Raw genomic sequence first — 27,923 nt, forward strand, 5'->3', positions numbered from 1 at the left:
TAAAGATTCTATCCCCTAATATTTTAAGAAAAAGTAGTATTGGAGTTAAAAGAGCAGTAGGGAGCCCCTGGGATTAACTGGAGTTTCCTTTCTACGAATATGTTCTTTTCTTGGCCACGTGAAGAGATCACTCTTTGCGGAGGATCTAAAGTCCAGAATTGAAGTCCAGGGATACACTATACATTGAGTTGAAACCAGACTTAACCAAATTTAACTTCAACTCCATTAAACTTTAAATGATTTATCTTGAAGACTTTGCAAAGTTTTAGTCTCAAGTGACCCCAAATTGCTTGCATGATTCTCTGCCTAATGCCCTACTTCTCTGTGTCTAGGTAATTTGCATATTAATAACAATTTGGGTAATAATAACATCAATAATAAGAACAAAATAAATGAAAGAGATGAGAGAGTAGAGGGACAAGGGCAATGCTTATGAAAACACTCTTACACTCGTGATAGAGACATGTGTCGTCTTGATTCTTCACCAAATCGTCTAGGAGACTTTCTGTAACATTTGATGATGCTTGAGGCTTGCACTCACTCTGCTAGAAAAAGCAGCTTCTTTCTAGATGTCTTTTGGGGACTGGAATAAATGCAGAGGTACTGAGCATCTATCTCTCTTTCTGGTTCAGTTTGTGCTTCATCATTATCATTGGGCACAGGTTCAGTTGAAGAAACAATTTCATGGATGCTGTGAAAATACAGCTCTTACTAGCACTCAGATGATGTCGTAAGATCTAACTGATAAACAACCAACCACCCAAAGGGGCTACTTCTTTCATATCTTTGTCCAGCCCCAGGGATTCAATTTATGATGAAACATTCATTTAGTTTTGGGACAAATAACCATTTGCTCACCAAGAGGCAGGTCCACTGAAACACTGTGGGAAGCAAAGTACATATAGTTCCTGTCTCTGCAGACATTAAGTAGTCTAACGCAGAGGCTGAGTCCTGCACACACATGTATTTTACTTCTCCCATGTGAAATTTTCTTTTAAATCTGAATTAAAGAAAAGTTGGAAGATTTCACATAAATATCTGAACTTCCAGCTTGTTTTGAAAAAGTAAAGGTTTTGTGCTCAGTGGGCCTGCGTTCCAGCATAGCTGCGATGGGCTGAAGCCAAGCAGAGACTGAGCTTCGTAGACAGGTCTGTGCTCTGCTTCACCGCAGTCTCCACTACTCCCTACTGTCTCTTGCCCTTCCTGGTTTACCTATTCTAATTACCTGGCTGCTCTGAGAAGCTTGTGGAATTGTGACCCTTGGCTTCTGGATTCTATGCTTGGTCTTTCAAGTGATTTTTCTCTGTGGTCTGAGTCATTTGGATAAATCGAAACCCACTGGACTTGGTAACTATTTTTATAAAATTCATCACTTCCACTTATTTTTAGTCCTTGCTAAATATTTCCAAAATTTAAAAGGATAGACTGTTTAAAAGCTTACATGAAAATTAACAGAAAAAAATCCAAGGGTGCTGCCATATTGTTCTTTTCAGAGTTCAGCCCAGATTATTGAGGAAAAATAGTGTGTTGCTTCGGAAAGTAATTGGTAGGTAAATTTGAAAGAATGTGGTAGAGTAGTATTGTATAATTCCTTAATTTTGCTATTTTTTTTTCAAAACTCTAGATTTTTAGAGGGGAAAAACTACTATGCTGTAATGTCTTTGAAATAAAATAGTACTTTTGGATTTAGTAAGAAACTTAGAGATCAAAGCCTCAGAATCTCAGAGAATAAACTCAGGTATAATGAATAAAAGGATAATTCATGAATTCCTTTTGGAATTTTGTGTAGATTCTCGAAAGATTAAAACATGCTAAGTAAAGGACATCTAAATAAAAATGTCAGCATTATAAAGACAAGGGAAATGTAGGAGATAATGATGAAGAATGGAAATAAAGATATAATAAAGCCTGAGACAGAAAAAAAAGCAGGGAAAAGAATAATAAAACTCAGGAGAAGAGGCCCTGTTCTATCCACCACCAGTGGCCGCCGTGACAGCAGGATCCTCAGTGGCTCAGCCATGGCCCCTTTCCTCTTGTCTCACAGGATGTGGTGGTAGTAGGAGAAGAAAACTTCACTACCCCTTGTTACATTCAGCTGGACACAGAGGCCTGCCACCTCCTTACAGAGAATCTCAGCACCTACGCCCTGGTCGGGCAGTCCACCACCAAAGCTGCGGCAAAGCGCCTGAAGCTGGCCATCTTCGGGCCACTCTGCTGCTCCTCTCTGGAGTACAGCATTCGAGTCTACTGTCTGGATGACACCCAAGATGCCCTGAAGGTAAGTGGCTCCTGCCCGACCTGCCCTTTTCACCTTCACACCGAAGGCAAAGTTTCGTGTGGCTACACCCACTTAAAGAAGGTGCATATGCGTGTGTGTGCCCAAGTGCATGAACACAAGTGTTTGGCCCCAAAAGATGCAGCTAAAAGAAATATTTCTCTGAGACCATGCTGATAAATGAGCTATTGCCATTATGCTGATTCTTCCCAAGGGCTACTTTTGTTTATTTTCCTTGATTTCCTCTAATGAAAAATTTAGAAATGGGAGAATTTGGCAATGAGACCTGTGGATGGTAAATAATCTGCTTCCATGTTTATCTCAGCTGTGTTCTTCCTATAAACAGAATTGGCGTAATTGCTCACACTGTATGTTCCTCTTGTGTGCCACTGCATTTATATGTTTTCCCATTCTTTTTATGAGGACTGCGAGGGAGAGTGTTAGCATTTGACAACAGGCTGCTGCTTTGCAGAATAAATGAGCTTAATTCCTGGTGCTATTATCGCCATTCATTTTATCCCATTTGAAGCTTTAAAGGATATAGTAAGTGCCTTTGAAGAAGTAACAATCTAGAAGGAGGGATAAAAGACGCATGCCAAGGACTAGGAGACAAGTCAGAGTGTGATAAATACTAGAGATGAATGCAAAGTTCCATGGAAGTTCGAGAGAGGAAGGCATCTTATTATTTTAAGGAAATCTTAAAAGAAGCTAACATTTGATATTTGCCTTAAGAGAAAATACAGTTTGACCACAGATAATGGGAAGAATACAAGATTTTAAGGTGAAGGGAACAGCATGAAGAAACACAGAGGGAACAGTAAATACAGTTGCTATACAGGCATATTATCCTCATTAGCAACTGCACCCAAATCTGAGATCTCCACCTGTGAACCACCCACCCCTCCTCTAACCGTAACCATCTGACTTTCCATCTCTCACACACAAAGTTGCATACAAGCTACCTTTTGTTCTTAAGGAAGAACTCCCTCAGTTTTTTGTGTTCTATTCCACGAACCCTCATCTGCTCTTACCCGTATATAAAGGAACTTACTCCCACTCTGAAATCTCCCATCTGAAGCTGCTCCAGGTTTTTCTGATAACTAAAGACGACCTCCACTGAACAAGCCTTCCACTTCTATTTCCAGGCTGTTGAGTTGCTCTAAAAAAAAAAAATCATAAATTTCTAACTGAGTCTATTGAACTCTCAATATATTTGCCATAAGCTGTACTTCCCTTGTTTCTCCACAATCCTTTCATTTCTCTGCTTGACTCATTAAATTTCACAGACCATTTCTTCCATATCTCTCCTACTCTCTCAAAGTCCCTAATTGTGTCACAGCCCCTTTATGGTTAGCAATGACCTAACTTCTATTGAACTACCCAAGGGACAATCCCTCAGCTATTGTCCTTTACCCCTGAAACCCTTTTTTCAGCCTCTTCTCACCTAACCTGGGCTCTGATGAAAAGGATTTCTACTTCCTTGTTTGTGCTTTAATTCGGTTTCTATACCACCTCCATCTCCAGCATGGCAAATGATGCCCTGGAATCAGTCTCCATAGACTTGATATGTTCTTATAGCTACTGTCTTGGGGATTCTTTCTGAATTGCAGAAAACCTCACAGAATGTTGCACTGGGGCAGAGAGGGAAGCCCAGTGGAGCACTTATTCTCAGGGCTCAGAACTGCACAGTCTGGAGAGCTATAGAAAAAAATCAATGTCTGGAGCTGAACATAGAGAGAATATTAATTCTCACTTCTTATCATATGTACTTATATTATCCATGTGGATGCTGGGGGAAAAATAGATACCACCATATCAGTTTCAAGCATTCCTGCATCTCCCCACCCACCTCATTGAGTTCAATTGCTTTTCTAACAATTTCTCTGAGTTTGTTAAACCTGAGGGCAAAAATGGTCACCTGAAAGCTGTGTTTAGCCATTGGGAAGCACTGATGTAGAATTAGAATGCCGAACAGTGACTGCTGTAGTAAAAGTCAACACTGCTGGGAGACAAAGGAATTATTTTTTACATCTTTCAGGTGGGTTTCTTTCTGTGCATATGTTGGAAGAAGTGTGGGAGCCATGTGCAAGTTGAGTTCACATAAAGAGATAAAGATACCAAGAATTCTGAAAGTAGTTTAGAACCAATCCCATGCTCAGGAAGAGAGGTCGCGTTATTGAAAAGATTGTGTTGGGTGCTATCACAGCTTTTCTCTTTCCCTTCTCATCAAGTGATTAAATTAAAAATATTGATGTTTTCACTCCAATCTTAATATAAATAGACCAAAAATTAATAGAGAACGAGGTTATATCTGGGGTACATTTAACACTCTAGGAGAAATATACATCTACATGGAAATAAGTAATTTCTGTCCCACTATGCTAATGGCGCAATTTATGAGAATTTCCTTTAATAATATAGGGGTTTATTCTGAATTCCCAGATTCAGAACCTAAAAGAGGAGTTACTTGCATACAATCTGGGCAGTATGTTTATTAAATTTCTGACAAATGTATATGCAATATAAACCAAGTAAAGTGTGTTAACATGAGCTGGCTTTCTTCATGTAGTCATTTGGCATGAAGAGTCTTCTTTTCATTTATTCAGTTTTCACATACCCTAATCTAGGCTATAGTATGGTGTAGTAATGCTGTGAAGTATCATATTTTGTGAAAAAATAGGAGAAAATTAAAGTAACACTGAAAAATAAAGTAGGAAATCTAGTTAAGACTTGTGTGATAGTTTGGGGGAAGCTGCATTCATAGACAGTCAAGTGGCTCATAAAAAGTTTAATTTTCATCTTGCCACCTGGAACCTTCCTCACCAGTGTCCTTCTGATGCCCCCACCAGGGAAAACTGTGACCCTACTGAATCTAGAACACCTGAGGCCTTCTTCTTCTTAGGTTGCTAAGGCTGGCCCTCTATCAAATTGGCCTCATAAACCATTATCTTTTCTTTCAGTTTCAAACAGCCTCAAAACAAGCCTGACCTGTGTTTATACTTTCAGAGTCCTGGTCTTTATAATTATAGTTGGCCCTTGAACAACACAGGGGTTAAGAGTGCTGACTCCTGCACAGTCAAAAATCCACGTATAACTTTTGACTCCTTAAAAACTTCAGTCGTCCCTCAGTATCCACTGGAGATTGATTCCAGGACATCAACGGATACCAAAATCCGCAGATGCTCAAGCCCCTTATATAAAATGGTATCGATCAGTGCATACAGTCAGTTCTCTACATCTGTAGATTCCCAAAGAGGATTGAAAATACTGTTTTCGATATACAATTGGTTGAATCCAAGAATACACAGGGCTGACTGTGTATTTGTTGAAAAAAATCCATTTATAAGTGGACCTGCTCAATTCAAAGCCATGTTGTTCAAGGGTCAGCTGTAAATCAATATATTTATACATGTAACACATTTATTAGATAACATCAACAAAAAGTGTGTGAAAGGCTAAAACTGTTCTTTCTGATGAGTGTATGGAAGGATGTGGTGTGACAGGAAACGTACGTCAGGCTGGCTGACTTGATTGGTTCTGCCACTCATCACTTCTGTGATCCTGGTCATTGAACTGAGCTTCTTTGGACAGTCGTTTAGTTGGCATCAGGGACCCTTAGAAGATTCAAGAAGATCATAATTATTAAATTTCCTGGCACAAAATAGGTACTCGATAATGTTAATTATCCTTAGGTGGGCATTTAGATAATACTGGCATTTTGAAGATAATGACTCAATGAAAATATCAACTCTAATTGCAGTCTAAGTACGGGGTGAGTTTCAGGTTTGGTGGCAGGCTAGTTGGTCAGACATTTAGGGCAGGGATCTTTTGAGTGCCTCTAAATATACTCTATCTTTCTCACCTTCTCATAAGATGATAGGGCCCTGGCCCTATCATATATATTTTAGAAATAATCTACCACACTGAATTTATTATTTAAGAGAGAGAGAAAACAGAAAAGAGAAAATAGAAATTGTAGTGGGCAGAATAATAGCATCCCCCAAGATGTCTACAGACAATGTTCAGAACCTATGAATGTGTTACTTTACCTGGCAAAGGGACTTTGCAGAATTCTTCCCTAGAGCCTCCAGGAAGGAAGGCAGCCCTATCAACACCTTGATTTTAGCTCAGAGTTAGGCTTCTGACCTGCAGAACTATAGGTTATAAGTTTTGCTGTTTAAAGTTTCTAAGTGTATGGTAATTTATTACTGAAGAAATAGAAAACGAATGCACAAGTTAAAAAAAAATAACATATTATGAGTGAAAAGAAATGCAAGAAGACTTCAGAAGTTCTAGATCAACCTAAAAAATCCTATTCCTGATATGTAGATATAAGAGATCATCTTTTCCTTAGAAGTATTCCCAGAGGTGGACAAGTGGCACAGCCACTTCCTTGAGTGCTACCCTTTGGCATTTTGCTTCAAAAGTGTCACAAACCACCCTGACTAAGCAAGCTGGAAGTGGCAGCTCAAACCAAGCATCCATGGTGGTGCCAGCTGTGGGAGCAGCAGGCAGAGCCCTAGAAACTGAGTGACTTGACGGGAAATGTTTGCACATGGTCATCGGAGTCCAGCCTTGTTATTATTAGGGATGAAGTATGGCAGACAAACGCAGGGGGAGAGCAGAGCTCCCCAGCGTGAGCACGGGAAGAGAAAGTAGCACAGTCAGGCCAGATGCCAGCAGTGATGACCAGAGCCAGATGGGAGAGGCCGGCTGACAGTCAGATGTTCCCCCCAGCCAGCTCTGCAGCCTGAGGCCTGAGGCCAGAGGAGGAGTCATCTCATGGGGAGCTGAGAGCAATGTGGCTGAAAAGCTGGCAGGGAACAAGGGAGAAGGATGGCGCTCCCTCTGGCCTCTGCTTTGGAAGAGTACAGGCCCACAGCTGCGAAAACGACAGTGGTGACAGCCTTAGTAGGAAAGAGAGAAATTTCTCATCCCCAAACGACAAGGGCAGGTTTCAACACAGAATGAAACATGAATAGGAGCAGAGCAGGCTCCATAAAATCTGATAGGAGATGTGATTTTTTTAAACACCAGTTAGCACAGCTTTTGAAGGTCAGTCGTTTGAGATTTAACACGCATGGCACATTGAACACTTGCCAGTTTGTTCTTTGTGCCTCCAGAGCCCTGTGTCCATATGGCAGACACATGGGGAAGGTGGGCATAGGTCTTGACTGTACAACTCAGCCTTTGGTGCTTGGTCCAGTGCCCTAGACAGAGCGTGGAGCGTGGGTCCCTCTCCACAGAGCAGTAGAACCTGGCCAAAAAAACCCCCTTGGAGGGCAGGGCTGGCCACTACTTCATTTACTGCCCTTTGTGCTCTCACCTCTTGGGGGCGTTCTTAGTGGTTTCCCCACAATAGCTGTCTCCACCTGCTCAGGGTCCTGGCACCATCCCCAAGCTCCTTGGCAGCACTAAATACAGTCGATTCAAGGCTCTGTTTCTATCAAGAATAAAGAATGCACAGACAAATCACATCCAGACAATACAGAGAAAGAAGCAAGACAAAATTGAACAAAGCCTTGATTTAACCTCCTCCAACGTTCTCTACCAGAAGAAATTTTAATGAGTTATACGAGATTTAAGTTTAATCATTTATGTCTCCCTTTCTCTGGTCGATAAGATTTCTAATAAGAAAAGGAAAAGAGCAATCGGAGAGATGTCTGAGGGAAAACAAGACAGAGACAGAAAAGGAAGCTAAAGGCTAGATAACCCACAGATAGGACGTCACCTCTTGAGAAACTGGAAGCTAAGACAAGTACCCTGAGGAAGAAGAAGAAGAAGGCGCAATTCAGAGCAGCAGTGTGAGAGAGGACGTAAGTTCTTGAGCAAGAGGAGGGTGATCAGAAGACATGAGTGTGGAGACAGAGCCAGGGTCCCAGCATCTCACACAATTCCCAGAACAAAGTCACTGCTTTGCACTCGGCCAGAGACTGGTCATAGTCTTAAACACGCACTTCAGGCATCTCACTGTATACAGCTCTGGTGCCTGGGGGCTCTCCTGTGCACTCTTTTTGAGACTGAGACTTAAGAGAAATTTGCCCAGACTGGGAAGGACCAGAGGAGGAAGAAGAACAAGAGCAGCAGTGGAGGCAGAGGCGGTATAACCCTGGCAGTAACGCAGATGCAGAGTGAAACATTCGGGGGTGAGGAAACCGGAGTGTAGGAGTTGTCCAGCTCCTCCCAATCGCCTTGCTCTGTCAGGCTTAATGAGAGACGAGTCTGTCATCTCAGAGCCTGGGAGAGCTCTGGGTCCAGGCCAGAGGGGCTCCCTTTGTATGCACAGGCCTTTAAAACAGCTTGGATTTATTGTGGCTCTTAAGTGACCCAGGCTAATGGCTTGGCATGGATAATGTCTTGGTTTAATTGGTTATTGTGAAAGCTGCTTGTTACTACTGTGGAATCCCTTGTCCCTGCCTTTTGAGCAATCCCTCACAGGTTCCCTAAATCAATACAGCCCCCACTCAGGGCCACGGAGAAGCCAGTGTTGGGGCAGACACTGCTCTGGGGAAGCAGTCATCTCACAGGATCACACAGATCCCCACGGGCACCGGGCTCTGATGCATGGGCCCCTGCTCCTGGTGACATGACGACCGGGGTGCTTGTGTGCGTTCCAGTGTAGCGATGGGCTACAGATACCTCTGTTGATAACCGACCCCTGAGAGAATCTTTTCAAGGTAAACGTACAAGGATGGAAATGAAACTGACAAAGGAAGTCGTAAAGGGACCCCTTCTGTAAAAGCCGAATGAGCTCATCAGAGCACCAGGTAGAGCCGCCCAGAGCCAAATAAGGTACTGAGGTGGGAGTGCTGCCAGGGGGAAGACAACCTTTGCAAAGGAAGATGACATTTATATCTCTGAGAACAAAGAGCCTAGATGATCCTAATTCCTACTATGGCATTTCCTTCCAAGGTCACGATATTTTTCTTAAGTCTTCCTAAATCTTTTTACCTTAAATATATTTTATTCCTGTTCTAAGGTATGTGAAATATCCTAATTTTGGGGATCCAAAAGCAGCCTGTCAGGAAGCTGCCTCAGAGCTGAGCACACCACGTGGGGTCACGTGTTTATATGTCGGTCTCCCTGCCATGGTCCATGAGTGTTTTGAAGCAAGGACAGGGACTTACTTGTCTGTGTGCCCAAAAGCCTGACATGGTTCCTGGCAGAGCATTTGTGTTTCATTGATGCTGAATGAATGCTCCCAGGAAGATTAAGGAAAAAAAAGCATTTAACTGTGAAGTTATTTCTTATAGATTCATAGATCTATTACTTTTATGTTCTCTTATCTGTATCACATGTATAATAACCAAAATGATTACATATAAAAGAAATTTTGAAAATCGACCTTTTGAAATGCAAGTTACAGTATTTTTAAAGGGTATCAACTGTAAAGTACCTGAAATTACACTTAAATCATACCAAAATGGAATAAAACCCTGATTAGCCTATCAGGTGGACTTGCTTATTCTGTCTTCTGACACGAAATTTACATATGGGATTTGTTGTACGTGGCAAGTCAGTTCCAACTCATGCATGGTTTTACATGATTTTAGTTGTCAGGAGTTATTTTAACGATTAATTGTAATAGCTTTAATTTGCACTTTAATATTTTTAATTTGTGCTTTGGTTGTCATCTTCTTTATTTTGCTGTTTCCTTTAAGTTGAACATCCTGAGTGCGATGATACTAGTTGCTACTTTTCCAGAAGAAAAAAGTTAAATTTCAGTTTGGTAAGGATTTTTCTAACTGAGTCATTACTCCTCGGCTTATTTCTCCCAAAGGTTCTAGTGAGAGGAGAGCTGCCCAAGCCGCCAGTCTTCGGAATGGAGATGCACACTCCAGGCCCAATGAATCTATGGGATAAAAAAGAAAACATTAATTCTTATGTTTGCCTGGCTCATACTTTTAACTTTACATTTTATAATGTAACATATTAATATACTAATATATTATTATAGTTATATAATTTAAAAAGAAACATTCAAAATGCATGCACAGTTTTTTAACTGACAGGCACACTCAGTCACGTGTTTACAGACCTCTGCTCGAAGCTTGGATGCATCCTGATGGGCAGTTTATCTTTTACCAGGGTTCATGTTCAATTGAAGGGGAGAAAAAAGTCAGGTTTCTCTCAGTTTTCCACAGCTTTTGTCTCATTCCTGGTTGGTGGCAGGAGGAGAAGCTTAGGAATATAGAGAGAGTCTCTCCTCTGGCTCAGTTGTCTTTACTTGGGACTTTCTCTCAAAAAAGGGCCTAAATCAGCCCAGTGTCTTTCCCCACTTGGGAGAACTCTTCACTATGACTTGAGGTCAATGTCAAAGCCATTCTTGCGCTGACTCCAACCTAGACTTTGCACTCAAAACATGGTATTAAATTTCTTGACTTCAAGGTCATGGCCAATAGACAATTTAAGTTTTTTTCCAATGATCCTCCCTGCCAAGAAAACTGACAATGCTTTTATATCCTCTGGCAATCTATGTTGATTGTGGGAATGGGGTGTGGATTATACATAGTTGGGTACAATTACCTCCCGGAATGCAATGCATCTTCTTTCAGACATCCCAGGGAGATAATTTGGACATAATGAAGATCTATAGTAATCAGATAATTACTATCGATTGCTCTTTAGATGTCTTGATGAGGTAATTAGGGTATACTGGAAAGAAGCTGGAATGGATTGATTGGCATGACTGTAATCTCAAAGATTTCTAATTGTGTTTCTTTTCTTCTAATGGCTTATAAACAAACATCATTTTAGCTTTAGAATTTGTCAGGTGCCAGGTTCACTGGGAACATCAGCTTTCTCTATTATGCTAACTAGACACTGAACATGAACATGATCAACATAAGCTCATTATGACTTTCTGCTGAAGCAGAGGAAACTCCAATTAACCCTCACTTTTCTTATTCGTCTTCATTTCCACATGGCCAGGTTCTTGTCCAGGAATGGAGTATGAAGTGTTGTGAGAGGGTGTTCCATGAAGAGCATGTGTGATTCTGGGTTGGGTGGATCTGTATGGCCTATTAGGGACCCTCAAAGCCTCCTGATCTTCAGGCACAACAGAACCAAGGCACGATGACACAACATATGTGTCCAGGTGGCCAACTGACTGCTTGGGGGCTGCTCAGGCTCCTGTCACAAGTAATAGCTACTTATCGGCCAGCAATGTTAAATACTCTCAACATCAATATTCTCAAGCAGCTGGACTATGCCCATCTCTCTGTCAACATGTTATTTTTGCCTCATCTCTTCCATTAGACACTAATTAGAGGAGTCCCTGCCTGAGACCACATTCCATATTATCCTATATTTCCTACACCTTATAGGACCTTTCAACAGCTTGCATTGTTCAGAACAGTGGCCTAACTCAGAGATGATGGATGCTGACAACTAATCACTAAAGCAGCAGCTTAAAATGAGCTGTTCACATCTAAGCAATGATGTTAGTGAGCTCTACATTTCTTGGACTACAATCTGGTTCCATACTTACAGTCCTCCACTATGACCCTTCTGTACTTGGCACCCTGGTAGGTGCTCAATACATGTGTATGGAATGACCTGAATGATTGCCTGTGTTCTTGAACCCCATGCTTTTAGCTGAAATCTCACCAAAGATGAAAATTATATTTTGCTCTTATAGTTTTATAAAATCCTTTATTTTCTTGAACTCCTATTTTTGTTTGTTTGGTTTTTTTTTTTTAAAAAAAAAAAAAAAAAGGTCACAAATTGTCTACATATTGTATCACTAAAACTTTTGGAGCATGAGAGGAGTCAAGTGTGCACAGGGATGGTTCAGACAGCAAAGGAGATCCAGGATATTTTGTTCATTGATAACTTGTGGTTAGATGCTGTTTGTATAATTGCAGCTGTATTTGGAAATGCTTCATTAACTCCCATTAACTGGTTTGAGAAATGGAAGTATATATAGAATTTGTCTTCCTTTACATCTTTATAGTACAAATAAATTTACATAACAATTTTTTGCATCAGCTGCAGTTTTTGAGAAATGAGGTATTCTTTTTTAAATTTAATTTGAATAACCGTTTAATTTAATATTTGGTGCTGAAAAAACCTTCCTAATCTGTATCAGTGTATTTTCCTCTAATAGAACATATAATGAGCATATTTTAATGTTTTAAAAATTTGGAATCATGCAATGGATAATTTTAAGCGAAATTTTATTGTTTTATTTCTATAGGTGAAGAAACTATGAAAATTTGAAAAAAAATGACAAAAATGCTTTTGAAACTTTTATTCATTAGTTTGTTTTACCAAGTCTGAGACATGGGTTTGTTTTCTAGTTATTTGCCCCTTTCCCTAAAAGTTCACTGAAAATTTACTTATTTATCTATTTATCTGTATGCCTACCTATTTTTTCTTTCATCTGGGTTTTTTTCCCCATTTAGGGTTCTGATTGTTATTTTTCTGTATTCGACTAAATATTTTGCTTGTCCATTGGGAAGTACGGACTGTACTAAATTTGCCTCACATCGGTGTGATGTAGATTACTGAAGCAGAGTTGATGGTCAGTAGGATCCAGTCCCATACAAATTGGCAGGGACTTCATTTGGAGGATATCAAGGTTGCAGAAGTGGATGTCACGTGTTGTGCAAGTTGGCAGTGTCAGAGCAGGCACAATGAGGAAACATACCTATTTGATGAGGGAGGTGATGGAAGTGATACAACTCAGTACTTTGATTTTGGCTCTGTGCATGTCATTGTAGGAAGTTTTGCAGCTTGAGAGACAGATGGGAGGACAGCTCCTAGAAGAACCTAAGGCCCTTCATTTCAAAGGCAGCACCCACAACCTGCGCCTGTCGATTCACGACATCGCCCATTCCCTCTGGAAGAGCAAATTGCTGGCTAAATATCAGGTAAGGTTCCTGAGCTGAACTAACAGCTTGGAGAGTGTGCCATGAAGAACAACTAAAATTATTTAGACATAAAATTATTTAGACATATGTTAATCTTACATCAGCACTTGTTTCTCCAAAAATTGTTTGGGATTATTTAAGATTTTTGAAAAATACTCAACACATATTTGAAGAGATGCTCTTTTCTGAATTCTCCTTCAAATAATTGTATTATCATTGTTTTATTTTTAACAAAAAAGACTTCCAAGTTCATCATTTCAATCCATTTTCTGAGTAAATGTTCTCTCAAATTGATGTTTAAAATCTTCAAAATACATTCATAGGAAAAAATATAAGAACATTGTTATACCACGTGGCACAAATTAAGCTTCAATCTCGCTAGGTTTTACGTTGAAAACTTAGAAGAAACCCCAGTTTTGAAACAGAAATAACATGAAAAAAATAAAACCTGGTTAGGATTTTATTAAATAACAGCATGAAAATACTGCTCCCAAGTCTCATTAAATGTACTTGTGGAAGCTCAGGACTCTCCAGGGGCTCCCATCTCCTTCTCCATCAGTCAGCCTACACACTCAGGAGGTTGTGTGATGGGATCCCTAGCTTCATACCCAGTCCCAGGAAATGCAGATACACTTGAATAAGCCGTGAAGCCTTGTTTACATGCATGCAAATCCATCACACAGCCCAGCACTGCAGCTGGACCGGTTTCGATTTCCTGATATAACTCAAAGAATATACTCAGAACAAAGGGAAGATTTTCCAGCTCTCTTCATACTCTCATAGGTCTAGTACTCACACATAAATTGTGGAAAACAAACCTACTAATTTGCTAACAATCTCGAGCTTCCAAAGTGGTTGCCTTCCAGACTCTTGTAAATCACTCAGCACTTGACCGAGATATCTGGCTTTGAACTTTCTTTTCTCATTTCGAATCTCTTCCTTTGCTTTCGTCTCTCCCTATTTTGCAGCTGCCGTAAAAGTCCACAATTCTCCCCCTTTTATGAACAATTTCCTTTGTGCAATCATGATGGAAAATACTATTTTTATATTAATGATAATTTTATATCAATCCAAGCTAAGCCTGGATGAATTCTTACCATCTGCCAGACACTCACGGACTTTGGTTTATCTCATCTAAACCCAGCTGGTCTGTGACTTAGGTTCTCTTTTACTTACTCTTTTGCAAATGAGGAAAGTGAGGTACAGAAAGGTTAAGTAACTTGTCCAAACCATCAAGTAGGTGAAAGGAAAGTGTTCTAATTTGTACTGACTCCTCTGCTCTTAACTACTGTATTCACCCATGTTTTATGTATCAACCTTTTCTTTCCTTCCTTTATTGATAAAAGATTCCAGGATGGGCTCTGTAAGGTAGTCTAGACTTTTCAAAAATGTATGTCTGTTAGAAGCATGGTGCTTTTAAGCCCGGGACTTTTCCGTCGCAGTTAACCAAGTCTACGGTTACCGGCTGTAGTGTGTGTCGCCCTCCCCTGTCCTGTGCAGAAGGAGGGTATAGGCATGAAAGGGGACTGGATCCTTTAGAGCTTCTTTGCTTTTCCTCAGACTACCATGGCAGGGTAAACTTTTAATGATCAATGACATGAGTGTGTAGGTTTTATTTTGGGAATTTTCAAAACAAAAAATTATTTACAATGTTTTTTCTTTTTCTTTTTTTTGGGGGGTGGGGGTGTGGGGGTGGGGGGATTGTTTTGTTTTGTTTTGTTTGTAAATGAGAGTCAAGTGCCAGACTGGTTAGGTGTAGATTCTAGAGGCTGACTCCCTGAGTTTCAACCTCAACTCTGCCACTTATTACCTGTGGGACTTCGGCTGATTTATTTAATATTTCTGGGCTTTTTCATCTGAAAGAGGTTTGGGAGGTACTTATGGATAGACCTGTTGTAAGGATTAAATGAGGTAATATATATAATACCAAGAAGAGTATTTGGCAGTCCAGTGTCTGACAGTTACTTTTAATATTAGTCTCTCATTTGTGGTTAACACTTCTATATCCTTTAGGAAATTCCTTTTTACCATATTTGGAGTGGGTCTCAACGAAATCTCCACTGCACATTCACTCTGGAAAGATTTAGCCTGAACACGGTGGAGCTGGTTTGCAAACTCTGTGTGCGGCAGGTGGAAGGAGAGGGGCAGATCTTCCAGTTAAACTGCACTGTGTCAGAGGTAAGGAGCTCTGGTCTAGACATCTCAGAAATCAGGTGAGAGAAGGACCGTGGGGAAGAAAGAGAGTGTGGAGAATAAAGGTGTCTCAATATAGGCCACATGAGGAGTCCTGAAAAGCTTTCTATAGGTCCAATTTGTTAATAGAATATTTTTAATGAACACAGGGAGCTAGATACATAAAAGAATATAATGCGAATCCTTTTTGAAAAATAAGTTCTTCATTTTTTATGATGCAAATTTAAGGATCATGTTCCAATTTTTTACAACAGATCTGAATTCCAAGCATAAGATTTAAGTAACCGTGCGCATGGAGTAATTTTTCTCAAAGCATCCCTTGATGTGCTACGTGGCCAGCTGCTCCACCTCTCCTCCCTGTCCCCTTCTTTCCCCAGGGAACTCGCCTGTGCCTAATCCCGTGCTGCTCAGTGGGGTGGGGAAAGTGAGACCAGCCTCTGACCTCACCCCTCCTTTTGCTTCTCTTCCTTTTTCTCCTTGGTAAAAGGAGGAACCTCTTGGTCTCCTTTCTCATACATCATTCTCCAAATATAAGAAGATTGTCAGAGACAGAGGATGGAGGGTAGCAAAATGAGTGAAGGGAGTCAAAAGGTACAAACTTTCAGTTATAAAATAATAGGTCCTGGAGATGTAATGTACAGCATTGGTGACTATAGTTAATATTGTATTGCATATTTGACAGTTTCTGAGAGTAGATTTTAAAAGCCCTATCACAAGAAAAAAATTGTAACCATATATGAGGACAGATGTTAACTAGACTCACTGTGGTGATCATTTCACAATCTATACAAATATTGAATCATTATGTTGTACACCTGAAACTAATATAAATTACATGCCAGTTATACCTCAATAAAAATAATAATTATGAAAATAAATGTCCTTTTCTCCGGGGTGGGAGAAGTATTCCAGAAATAGAAGTCTACAAATGTTTCCCCTAGTGACTATCACTTTGCCTTTCTCTGCTGTGATCTTTACTCACTTCAGTTGGGCATTTTTATATGTTCCTATTACAGAAATAACCATGAGCACTGCTATTTAAAAACCTCTCTGTATGAAAGGAGGGGGTGTGCATGAACTTATCGGGTACCTTGGACCCCAAGGCTACAATTTGAACAGTGAAAAAACTCTTCACGCTGTTGGAACAAAGGAAATAGAATAAGCAAATGGTCAGAGGTCTTGTCTTCCAACGCCTTGAGGAGCTCAGTTCCATGCTGTTTGCTGAGCTGCAGATCACAGGATTGTCGTATTTTAAAACTACAGCAGGACAGCATGTGATTTAAAAGACTACTTCCTCGCTGTCTCAAGCACAGTGACGAATGAAATGTCAGGGTGTTCAGCATGTCTCACTCCACATGTTGTATTTAAAGACTTTCTTGCTTAGCAAACGGAGGGGGAAGCATGTCAGCCCCGATGACGCTTCATCCTTCTTTCCCACAGCCTGCCGAGGTGCGGTCATCATTTCCTCCTGTAGCTTCATGAGACTTTTGACTCATAAACAACTTTAGTCACAGACCCCGGTGACATTCATAAGGAATGAGCTCGGTGTCAGGGTGCCATGGCAACCGCCAGGCCTTCCTGAGGCGCAGGCCCTATCTCTCAGGCACACAGCACCACCCCTGCTGGCTTCGGAGGGTGTTTTCACTTTCCGGGCCCAGCAGGTCCACAAAGTTCAATAACCACCCAGCTCCAGTGACAACAAAGGCTGTGGAATTTTGGAGGGGGTGAGGAGGTCTGCTCCTTTGATGCTTGCTTTCTGTTCAGCTGAATGTTTGCTGTGTGATGAAAAGGTGGATCAGATGCGGGCGAGAATGAAAGCGCTGTTGCGGGCTCTTCCAGGCTCGGTCCGCCGCCCCCTCATTGAGAAGAGACAGCTTTGCGTAGTATAATCACAATTTAAGGACTTTCATTCTTGTGCCAACATAGAGGTGATTTCTTTTGCAACTTGGTGGCAGTCAGCTCAGAGAGGCCATCCCTTCAGTCTCGTCAGAGGCCTTTGCCTATGTGTGAAAGACAAGTACCTTTAACAGAGGGAGGGGCAGAAATGACTGGAGTCAGATGACTTCAGGGATTAAGGAGCACTCTGCTGCTTTTACTTCTGGGTCACTGCGTCCCATCATTGTTGTTAGCATTTGAATGTGATGCATGTGGCCCACAGAGGGGGGAAGTGTGGGGTTGGGTTCCGATGTTAGGGAGGGAAGCTCAGCTTTGAACACTCAACTCTGGAGAGCCCCAGCACCCACATCCTCATGAAAAGCTCTGAGAAGGGGTACACTGTGACTGACAACCCATAACCAAACAGAGAAAAGGCTCCATTTGTGCTATCTCTCTGCTGCTAAGGGCTCCTTCTTGGGTCACCCGGGAAGCTGGCGGGCGGGCTGAGGTGGCAGTTCCAAGGTCCTGTCTCCCAAGAACGAGCTGGCTTGTCAGGAATGTGCTGTTCCCCCTCCCACCAGGCACCCGCCTCCCAAGGCACTCACCAGCAGTCATTTATAAAGTGACACGGCCCTTGCCCTCTCTAGTCAGGCAAGGACCTGTTGTCCCCAGGGAGACCAGGCTGTGCTTGACGTAGACCATGGCAATGTCACGAGCCAGCCAATTGTTCCTTTCTGGGTGCTTCGGCCAGAGATTCCTTAACTAGAAACAAAGCTTTTAGTCCTCACAGAGAAGCAATTTAAGGATGAAAATATCTGATAAGTATGAGCATGAATGAATCTCAAAATAGAAATGATATTAAAAGGTTTTTTTGTTTGTTTGTTTTTATTTTTAGAGGGATGGGGGAGAAATAATGGGAAAACTACCCATCACCACCAAGAGAACAAAATGGTATAGAGAAAGTAACTTATCACCTCTTCAGGCCTTCTGCCTAGTTTTAGCTATAGACAAAGACTTTATAACCCTTGTTAACTATTGACATATGACAATATGGTGTACACAGAGAATAATATTAAAAATGTGTTAAGTAACATCACTCTGCTCTAGCCATCCCATCTATTGACCTCTTCATTTTTCTATAATCTATTCAAAATTACCACTGGGAAAAATCTAGTTTTCCTAATTGAGTCAGAATATGGGAGTGGATTGTTGATTCTGCTGTAGAGTGAGTACTGAAAATCTGTGCCGTCACACATAGCAGCTGTTGGTTAATGGTGAAAAATCATATGTTTAACTAAGGGACTCATAACATCAAAGACAGATGGTACCAATATCATAAACAATTATTGTAATAAGCAGTCTGTGAGAGTAAACTCTACTTACTTCTACCTGGAAGTAAAGGAAGAACTAATAGCAACGAAAATTACTAGATGAAATTTAAATGTAAATGTAGAGGTATCTTCATCTTTTACCTCCAAGGCTACTGCCATCCATCTGATAAGAGAGATAAGACATTATGCCTTATTGAGCTTGTTTCATGCACACAGGAGTAAACAGGCACAGTAGCCAGCGCTGGAGAGCCGGCGCTGGAAGGCCTGCGTGGAGTGGTGGTGTTTCCATATTCATTAGAAGGATGACGACATGCACATGTGAGCAGACCTTCCTGAGAGGAAGGCTTTCCTACCTTTACCTGGCCTATGCTTTCAAAACTTAGCGGTGAGAAGAGCCATATCTGTAGCTACATTTAGTTGGAAAAAAAGTCAACACACTAACACTTCTGTTAGAAACTGATTTCGGCTCCTTTTGTACTAGGAAAATATTTTCTCTCATTTCAACAAGTGTGAATTGAGTAGCTTCCCTTGCAGCTCACTGTGCTGAGTATCACAGGGGTTCTGAGGAGGATAAAGATATTCTCATCTCCAAGAAACTTGGTAAATCAGAGGAAGCAACTCATAAACATAACCAATATGCATAGGGCAGACTACAACGACTGCAGAAGTGCTGTAGGAGATCCTCGGTTGATGGTTTTGGGAGAATTTCCTCAGGGGAGGCTCAGGGGACATGCTTTCGGTCCAGACTGAAGAGTTTGCTTGACAGAGATTAAGAGAAAGGGCAAAGGGACACTCGGAGGTAGATCTGGAAAAGACAGTGAGTGGTTTGTTCTGACGAGAGTTTAATGTCGAGGCAAACTGAGAAAGACAAGGATTGGGTTGTCAGGTGGTGGGAGCACATGGGTGTGAGGCCCCTACGTCATGCCAGGCCTGTCTCTGCACTTTACAAGCATCGTCCCTGGGGCCTTATACCAGCCAACGAGGCAGATGGTGCAGATCTCCCTCACTGGCGGATTAAATGTTGGGATTCCATGTGGCGGGAGGGGCATTTAGCGTTTCTTAATAAGAGAGAGAGAAGAGAAACATCAGCCTGGCACTTTGGGAAGATTGGTGTGGCAGACAGGGACAAATCACATGTAAGCGAGAGTGAGTTACTGTGTCCGACAGCAAGAAAAATCTCTGAAGACAGCACTTCACAAAGCAGACTCCTCTTTGTGTGAACTTAACCACCACTGCCAACAAGGGACAATCAGTGTGAGGTTGCATGTGGGGGACATGGTGGATTTCCTTCTAGACATGATCATTATTGTCCTGACAAGCGGGACCTCAGCGTGGGTGATGACACTTAGTTGTGGAAATACCATGTGATTTCTCTTAGCCTCTACCTCCGCAACCCATATGTACATTGCTTAATGCCTAATATAAGCATTAGGCACTTGGGTTCAGACATTCCCAACATAAATCCATTGATAAATGCTGACAAGTCCTCTCTGATAACTCTTTCAGGCCCTTTTGTTGAAGCCCTATGCCCTTGAGAGGAGCTCTCTGTGTCGGATACGAGGAAAGACCTGCTGGTCGTGTCCTCATTCAGGGATTCCAACTTCCCTTTTTGCTTCTGTGCTTTATGCTAGTCTTTTAAATCTTCTCATGCACTGCTGGAGTTAACACAAAGGAGCAAATGGAATCCTGGGAGTTTCCATTTGCCAAGCTTTGAGTTTTGAGGCCATATACTATGATGGCAGCCAACACCACTGTGGATATTATGCAAAAAATTCCTTTAGTTCTAACATGCCATCTGAGCCCCCAGATAGGCCCTGTGCAGTGGGATTACACGAGCCTACCGATGAGGACTGGCTGTATTGTGGAGCCCATTGTCAGTCAACAATGAGACACAGACAGCAGCGACCCCCACAGTGCAAGAATAGCAAGGTTTAGGAGCTCTGGGCAGTCATGGCACTGCCTGTGCTGAGCACTCTGTAAGACACCAGAGACCCCTTGGTGGCCGAAACTGTGTGTGGCTAGTTTATCCTCTAGCAACTAATTATGTACACCAAGGAGTTACCTGCTTTAAAGAGAGAAAGAGAGGTGACATTTAAAGTAGATTAAGCAGATTTTCTGTTATTTTTTAATAGTTCCCAGGCAACATTTGCTTTTGCCTTCCAACAGCAGATTAGAAAATGATTAGAGTTTCTCCTGCAGATGAAATTCAGATTTTGAATTTGTGCTGTTTTATGAGCTGAAACTATTTTCAGAGCCAATTTATGGTTTTCTCTACTAAAATTAGATTAAAAAAAATAAGGGTGTACAGCAATTGAAGGATGCCATTAGCAGCTTGCCCTAAGGCAATACACTGTGCTCACCGTTTTCTTTAAAAAATTAGTCTTAATTTGATATCATTTAGAGGAGAGCTGTGTTACATTTCATTCAACAAAGGCAGAACCTAGCCATCTTCTGCAAGAATTGACTTGGGCATTTGCCTACGGCAGTCCCCTTAGGGTCAGAGAGTTTCTAGAGGCTCTGAACTTTCAGCCTTCTGATCTTAGATCTGTTCAAGATCTGTTCACCCATAAATCCAAGGCTATGCAAAGTCAGCTCAAAATGTACCTCTTGCTTTCAGCCAGGTTACAGATAGCTAATCACAACTTTCAGCCAGGACGAACCTATTCTTACTAGGAAGAATAATAGCACCCATTCTCTTCTTATCGCTCAAAGCAAGGCATTATGGTGATTGGTTCAATAGGGATTGCTTTTATCTTCAGAAGTAATGTTGTGCTGTACCTGAACTACAGGAACCAACTGGCATCAATTTGCCTCTGCTGGATCCAGCGAGCACCATCACCACTATGACAGGACCCAGTGCTTTCAGCATCCCTCCCCCTATCCGACAGAAGCTCTGTAGCAGCCTGGATGCCCCACAGACCAGAGGTCATGACTGGAGGATGCTGGCTCATAAGCTAAACCTGGACAGGTGGGTATGGCTAGGCTCCAGGATTAGTTCCTGTTAGACATAGGGCTCCAAGCTGATAACTCCTAAACATAAGACAGCATTTATCTTATTCCCATCCATATATCTATTTATTTTTCATTCTGCAGACATATGTTAAGCTTCTTCTTTGTTTCTTGCACTGTGGGCTTGCAAACACATTGTTGAGAGACATTCTGGGCTTATCTGATATTTATAAATATTCAGTTTTCTTATCCACTTGCAAACCTGATTGGCTAAATCCCCCTAAGTAATATATCGATTCGTTAAAGTAATTATTGTTCCCCACATCCTGTTGAGCCAGACCTAATGCTGGATGGGTCACTAATATGCAAAACACATCACTGATACTCAGTTCTAAAGAGACCTCAGGAGCCTCTTCTTTGTAAAATGTTGCTATCACTACCAAGCAAAAGACATGTCATGGCCTGTCAAAGATGATCAGAGCCTCGGCTAGAAAGAAAACACGTCTTCTGATTTCCTGTTTAGGATATGAACCCTACACAGCTTGTCTGTTAAATTATCTTACTCAGAGTTGAGATTAACAAAGGTAAACATCACATCTCCTGTCTGGGACTGATCTAATTAAGTATGGGCTATTTATATAGGACAGCTCACTGTACATCAGTTTCTAAAGTAGGGCTTGGATATTTAAAAGGCAAATGGAGAGACAGAACAGGTTAGTGAAAACTAAAGATAAAATATATCTATAAACCATGCTATTCAGCACATTTTCCCATTCCCAATGACAGGTACTTGAATTACTTTGCCACCAAATCGAGCCCAACTGGCGTAATCCTGGATCTTTGGGAAGCACAGAACTTCCCGGATGGAAACCTGAGCATGCTGGCAGCTGTTTTGGAAGAAATGGGAAGACATGAAACAGTAGTGTCTTTAGCAGCAGAAGGACAGTATTGACCCGTGCTGGGACTGACAACGAAGGACAGAATGCACAGGGCATCTGTGGCCGTCCAGGGGATCACAGCTGAGGAGGAAATCAGACTAGACCAATGAGCTTCACAGGCAAGATGGCAGCAGGGGAGAGAAGGAAAACAGACACAACTACCGATATACATGCCCACTTTACTTGGACATCATCACAGGAGTTAAGAACACTTGTATACACTTGTACCTTGAATTTAGAAACCAACCTAATTTTCCTCTTTGTTGGGCTGTATGCTGTGTGGTACAGGATCTTACAGTTTCCTAGGAAACGCTTTTTATTGCTATCCAGATATATGGATAAACTTTCTTAACAAACCCAATTTCTACAAACGTTGTTTACATCGCATTGGACAGGGACGCAGACACTGTCCATGGCTTGTTCTATTTTTGTTTAAATCATTTGAAGTTGAAGCTGTGGATGGTTTGTTGTGTCTATTTCAGATTAGTAATTTACAGAGAAATCGCAGACTTTTGCTACAAATCATGTACATCGAGTGTCTCAGATAATCCTCCCATCAGTGTTCTGTTTTTAGAACTGTAGAACCAGTGTTACTGTTTGTATCAGGGAAGTGGAGAATCTAAGGGTGAAGGAGAAATAACTAAGACTCCTTATTCCTTGAGGACACCCGTCCAGTGTCCTCTGGGAATACGGCTGTAGCATTGCAGGAAAGACATTGATTCGTGTTTGACCACACAAACAAGCATTTCTTCACAACATGTGTTTGTAATATGCAGTTCCAAGTGTTTTTTTTTTTTAAATCATTATTATCATCATCATTATTATCGATGAGTATTTACAAGTATTCTAGTAAAAAGATTTTCTTTTAACTTCTGTTTTTGTTAGCAGTACTGTTAGTATATAGGTTTGACTAGACCTGTCTCACCTTCTCCCATAAGGAGGTGGGTGTGGTCACCAGTGTAATTAAACAGGCATTTCTTCTTGAGCTTTCATTTTCCCCTCACCGTTCTGCTCTGGGAAGGTAGTAAATGCTTACTGGCTTTGTCAGTCTGTTCTTTCAGCCTGCTCAGGCAGGGTCTTTCTCCTCTGAGTCTTGTTATGAGAAGTGTTCTCTATTCAAGTTCACTTAATATTGGGGTAACATGGCCCCACAGTGACTCCCCTCAGTACTCTGTCTACCTTAGAAGCAGTGTGGTTGGAGGAACAGTCTCTGAGCTGGAAATCAGGAAACCAGTTCTCATTTTGAGTTTGTCATTGTCTAACTGTGCTACCTTGAGAAAGTCATTTAATCTCACCAGACCTCAGAAGGGGTGGGATTAAAATGCCAAAATGCTAGACTTCCACTCCAGTCTCATTTTTCAGTGTGAAGACCACAATGGACTCTGAGCTGGATCATTTAAAGATCCATAAAAGCTAGTCTTTTGCCCAGGCCACATTATGCCTTTCAAATAGTTCCAAGTCAGAAGGCAATTATTCTAACCTGTAACATATTTTTTATGCTTTCGAGTTTTATCTTTGTGTCATTGCTTTATGCTGTTCACCAAGAGATAGAATCCCTTTATTATCATTTTCTTTTCTCTTGGGACCACTTGCCTTCCGTGGTTAGTTGCAAATTCTGTTCTATTACTGTCTGGTCAAAATTTTTTAAATTAAAATATTTTAAGTGAAAAATAGTTAATCAACAGACTACTTTGTATAAACTATGATATTTCTTTAAAATCACCACAGGCTTTTTGTTTTAACAGGGACTCGAATCAGTCAGCTGGCAGAAAATAGTTAACAGCCCAGTAGCCAAACCAAGATAGAAAAACAAGGACCCATGTGTATGAATCAAAACCTTCAAAACACGGCTATGATTTATTTTTGGGCTAAAGGTATCCAGGTTGCTGAGTGAACCATAATTAGAAATAATTTCATATATTTTCTCCTTTATTTCCATATATAGTTCTTCTTTGATTTTGCTGACTTCTTGATATTTTCCTACTTCTCCATTCTCATCATTGAGAAGATATTGATACCATGATATGGAGCTTCTTCTTTAATGCCTTTTACTTATTTTTTGTTTTAAGCACTTATTCTATAATCTATCTCTCTCAGGCCATCTCCTGCACCATATATAAAAATATGTGACATTTATTTGAAAGGGAAAGATTGCACTAATAAACAAGTTCATTTGACCAAAAGATAGTAAAATTACATTCTACATTAAAAAAATAAATTTAAATAGACCCTTTTTTAAAAAGGAGGAGAAGAGAGAGGTATTGTCTATTGCTGCATCTTGAAATAACTTCTCAAGTTTGCTCACCATTATTGGTTGTCATCTGTGGAAATCAAGAATTAGAAATCTGAAGGATGCTGAAGAAACTTTCGTGCCTAGTGAAAGTAGAAAGGAGCAAATATGTAGCTATCCAGACAAATCAATTAAAAACTTGAACTAGAAAAAAGTCACGAAAAAGTCATTAAGACAGAAATATTGAACACAGCAGGAGCTATGTTATCAAAGCCATTGACAGCCTTTGGGGTTCACTTCAGATACTTCATATTTTTTGGTTCAGCATCCCAGTACCAGAAATTGGAAGAGTGGTTCATTCCTTATAAGCAAGGTACCTACTACGTGTCATAGAACCCCGTTATGCTCCCTATCAAGTGAATGGCAACTTCCGTGCATAGAACATACCACTTAGGTCAAATAATTTTCACTGTGAATTTTGATTTCCTTCTTCTTTGGAATAAAGTAATAGCTGTTAGATTGCTCTCAAACTTTGAAGGTCCATACTCAACAGTTCATGTCAGAGGGAGCCACTTTATTGGCCATTCTATGTGACACATCCTGCCTTTCATTCCCAGGGCTTCTGTATAGTTTATGACGAAATACAGACTTCATTTAGAAGCGAAACCTATCACTTGTGCATGGTGCCATCTAGCGCTTAGGTAGGTGTATAACACAATCTACCCTGAGTTTAATATAAAAACTCACTAAAGGTTTGGCAAAGGGAATGAATATCAACAGAGTCAACAGGACCTTTATGATAAATAGCTATGGGAAAATTTTCACTTCAAATAAGTTTTATCATCACATTTTTTTTCACTTAAATTACCTATATCAAAAATTGCATGTTATTATGAGCCCAGTATGTCATCAACTAATTCATTCATGACACGTCTCAAGTTGGTTTTTGGTAATAGAAATAATAGAAATACATAAAAATCTGTATAAAAAAGTCCTGAAAGAGTTATCATCTTTAACATGTGTATTTTTCATTGATCTTTATATGTTTTATATCTCCTTATTATGGGCTCTCTAATACTTATTTTTGGAAATGTAAGAAGCATCCACTTGGAAAGAAATAATTTTCATATATGCGAGTGAGAATATTATGTCTAAGGAAGTGAAAATTGTACTTGTTAATCAAGGAGAAGAAAGAAGCTTTCCTTTCTCTGAATTTAGGGAACTAAAGGCAGAAGTTTCATTCTGTTTTCATTTTCTTCTCGCCACACTCATTCAGATTTCCTTAAAGTGATCTGGAAGAAATAGAAGTTGGATTCAGAGTTGATAACTGGGCATAAGGTGATGTCAAGTGTGTAAGACCAAGGTCCTCACAGCTAACAGCTTTTTCACATACAGCATGAATATCTACATGGCTACCCAGTTACACAGAAAAACCCATCCACACATAAGCAATGTTAAGGGTGACATTTTGGGTGAGTTGCCCAATATTAAATTTCATAATTATTAGCCATTTTCATATACACTATTATTTTGTAGATTTTAATCTCACAACTCTCAAATAGAACCATTCTTTAGGTTCAGGACACTGGAAACAACACATTCAATAATATTTCTGAAAATTGCTTCTCCTATAAGATTTCTAAAGGTAAACATTCAGATAGTAGATTCAAGACATTTTACTTCTTCTGGAAAGGAGCAGACAAGGTTTTTGTCTTATGTGCCCTTAGGTGTGTCTCTGTCAGGGACACAGCAACTCTTACTTCTCTCTTATTAGTATATGGGGAAGGGAGCCAGTGAGGTGATTTCCAGAATTCACAAGCCTTTGCCACTATAAAGTTTGCCCCCATGGGATCAAGAAAATTAAAAAAAAAAAAAAATCTAAAGACTTGTAAGAGAGTAAAAAAAGTAGAAAAAGTTTACTTGTCAAATTTTCAGTCTTCAGGTTCAATGTGAGCTTTAGCTTTTGCAAAGTGGCTGCTGTGGACAGTTATCAGTTTCAGTTAGAGACCTCAGCATAAATCTAAGGCTGATGAGAGAAAGAACAACCGTGGAAATAGCTGAAACGAAATTGGATTTTATCTATTTTCTTTGAGAACAGAGGAGGTTTTGTGAATCATAATGTCATCACTCAAAGTCACTTATTTACGAAGGTGGTAATGGTTGATGAGCATTAGAATTTATAGATCCAATAAGGAAAATATTTTTATTATTGATTATCTCAAGGTAATAAAACATTTTTTTTTCTTTTTTTTTTTACCTTTCGAGTGCCTCATAGGACCAATTATTACACTTTGGGTTTATTTTTGTTTTTTGTTATTCTTTTTCTTTACCTTTACTAAGTTAATGTTGACTGAAATTCTTAGAACTTTGCTTCTGTGCAATGACATGCTGTTTCTCTACCCTAAGAAATCTATTTGTACAATCTCTGGCTGTAATGATCACTTTGAAAGATTTGTATCTCTAAAGATTTTTTTAATGGAATAAGGCATAAGGGGAATAAATACATTGTAACCAAGATTAATTTAAGCCTGTGTCCATACAGGTCGAGTAAACCAAATGGAGTCATAAATATTTCCAGAATTTATGCCTGAAAACCTATTTTGAAAAGTAGGGAGATGGTCTTGTATGTCACTGGGTGGATTTTCTCTACAGACTAAGTCTAACCATTAACTTTCTGATCCTTTGGTCTAAACAGCCTTGCGGTTGGCCCCATTTTCAGAAATCCAACTTTAAAAATTTGTTTTCAGAAGAGTTTGTGGCTCCCAGATTTTCCAACAGGCCTGTCACCTCTCTGTATTGATCTGTGGTAGGAAATTAATGGGCTCATTCAACCAAATGTGATGTATACCCCAGACTTATTTTGGCTTGGTTGAGGAAAGCATCACCAGGACAACAGACAGGAGCTCCACAAATGAACTAGCACACTAAGTCAAGCCATTAAAAGGTTATTTCCCATCCTGTTGTCCACTAGACTCTTATGTATTGATGAGATCTGTCCAGAGATCTTCCAGAATTCCAAGCTGGGAATCCCTGCACAAAGTCTCGCATTGTGGCCCACCGGCTGTTGGGTAGAAAACAAGGAAGATGCCTTGAGATATCATCAGCTACCCACAAGCCAAAGTATGTTCTACTGTATACCAGCCTCTTCACATGCCATTTCAGATTTGTGCCTCGGCAAAATTAACTCTCAAGGCCATAATACTTCAGGGTCCTTTTCTAATATATCTAAATCATACATGTCGTCATCCTTCAGGTCCA

General features: G+C 40.5%; 1 protein-coding gene across 2 annotated transcripts in view; it reads left to right on the top strand.

Moving 5' to 3' along the window:
* The window catches only part of UNC5C (unc-5 netrin receptor C), a 326,765-nt gene extending 299,574 nt beyond the window's left edge, over positions 1-27,191 (top strand). For both annotated transcript variants that reach the window (XM_016144337.2, XM_016144338.2), the window contains 5 exons: positions 2,045-2,278; positions 13,000-13,149; positions 15,163-15,327; positions 21,338-21,516; positions 22,284-27,191. In XM_016144337.2, coding sequence (XP_015999823.2) covers positions 2,045-2,278; positions 13,000-13,149; positions 15,163-15,327; positions 21,338-21,516; positions 22,284-22,449 — 894 coding nt within the window. In that variant the 3' untranslated portion in view covers positions 22,450-27,191. The remainder of the gene's footprint in view (positions 1-2,044; positions 2,279-12,999; positions 13,150-15,162; positions 15,328-21,337; positions 21,517-22,283) is intronic.
* Positions 27,192-27,923: the final 732 nt, after the last annotated feature.

Source organism: Rousettus aegyptiacus, unplaced genomic scaffold (assembly GCF_014176215.1).
Source record: "Rousettus aegyptiacus isolate mRouAeg1 unplaced genomic scaffold, mRouAeg1.p scaffold_m13_p_10, whole genome shotgun sequence".
NCBI classification, from domain to species: domain Eukaryota; kingdom Metazoa; phylum Chordata; class Mammalia; order Chiroptera; family Pteropodidae; genus Rousettus; species Rousettus aegyptiacus.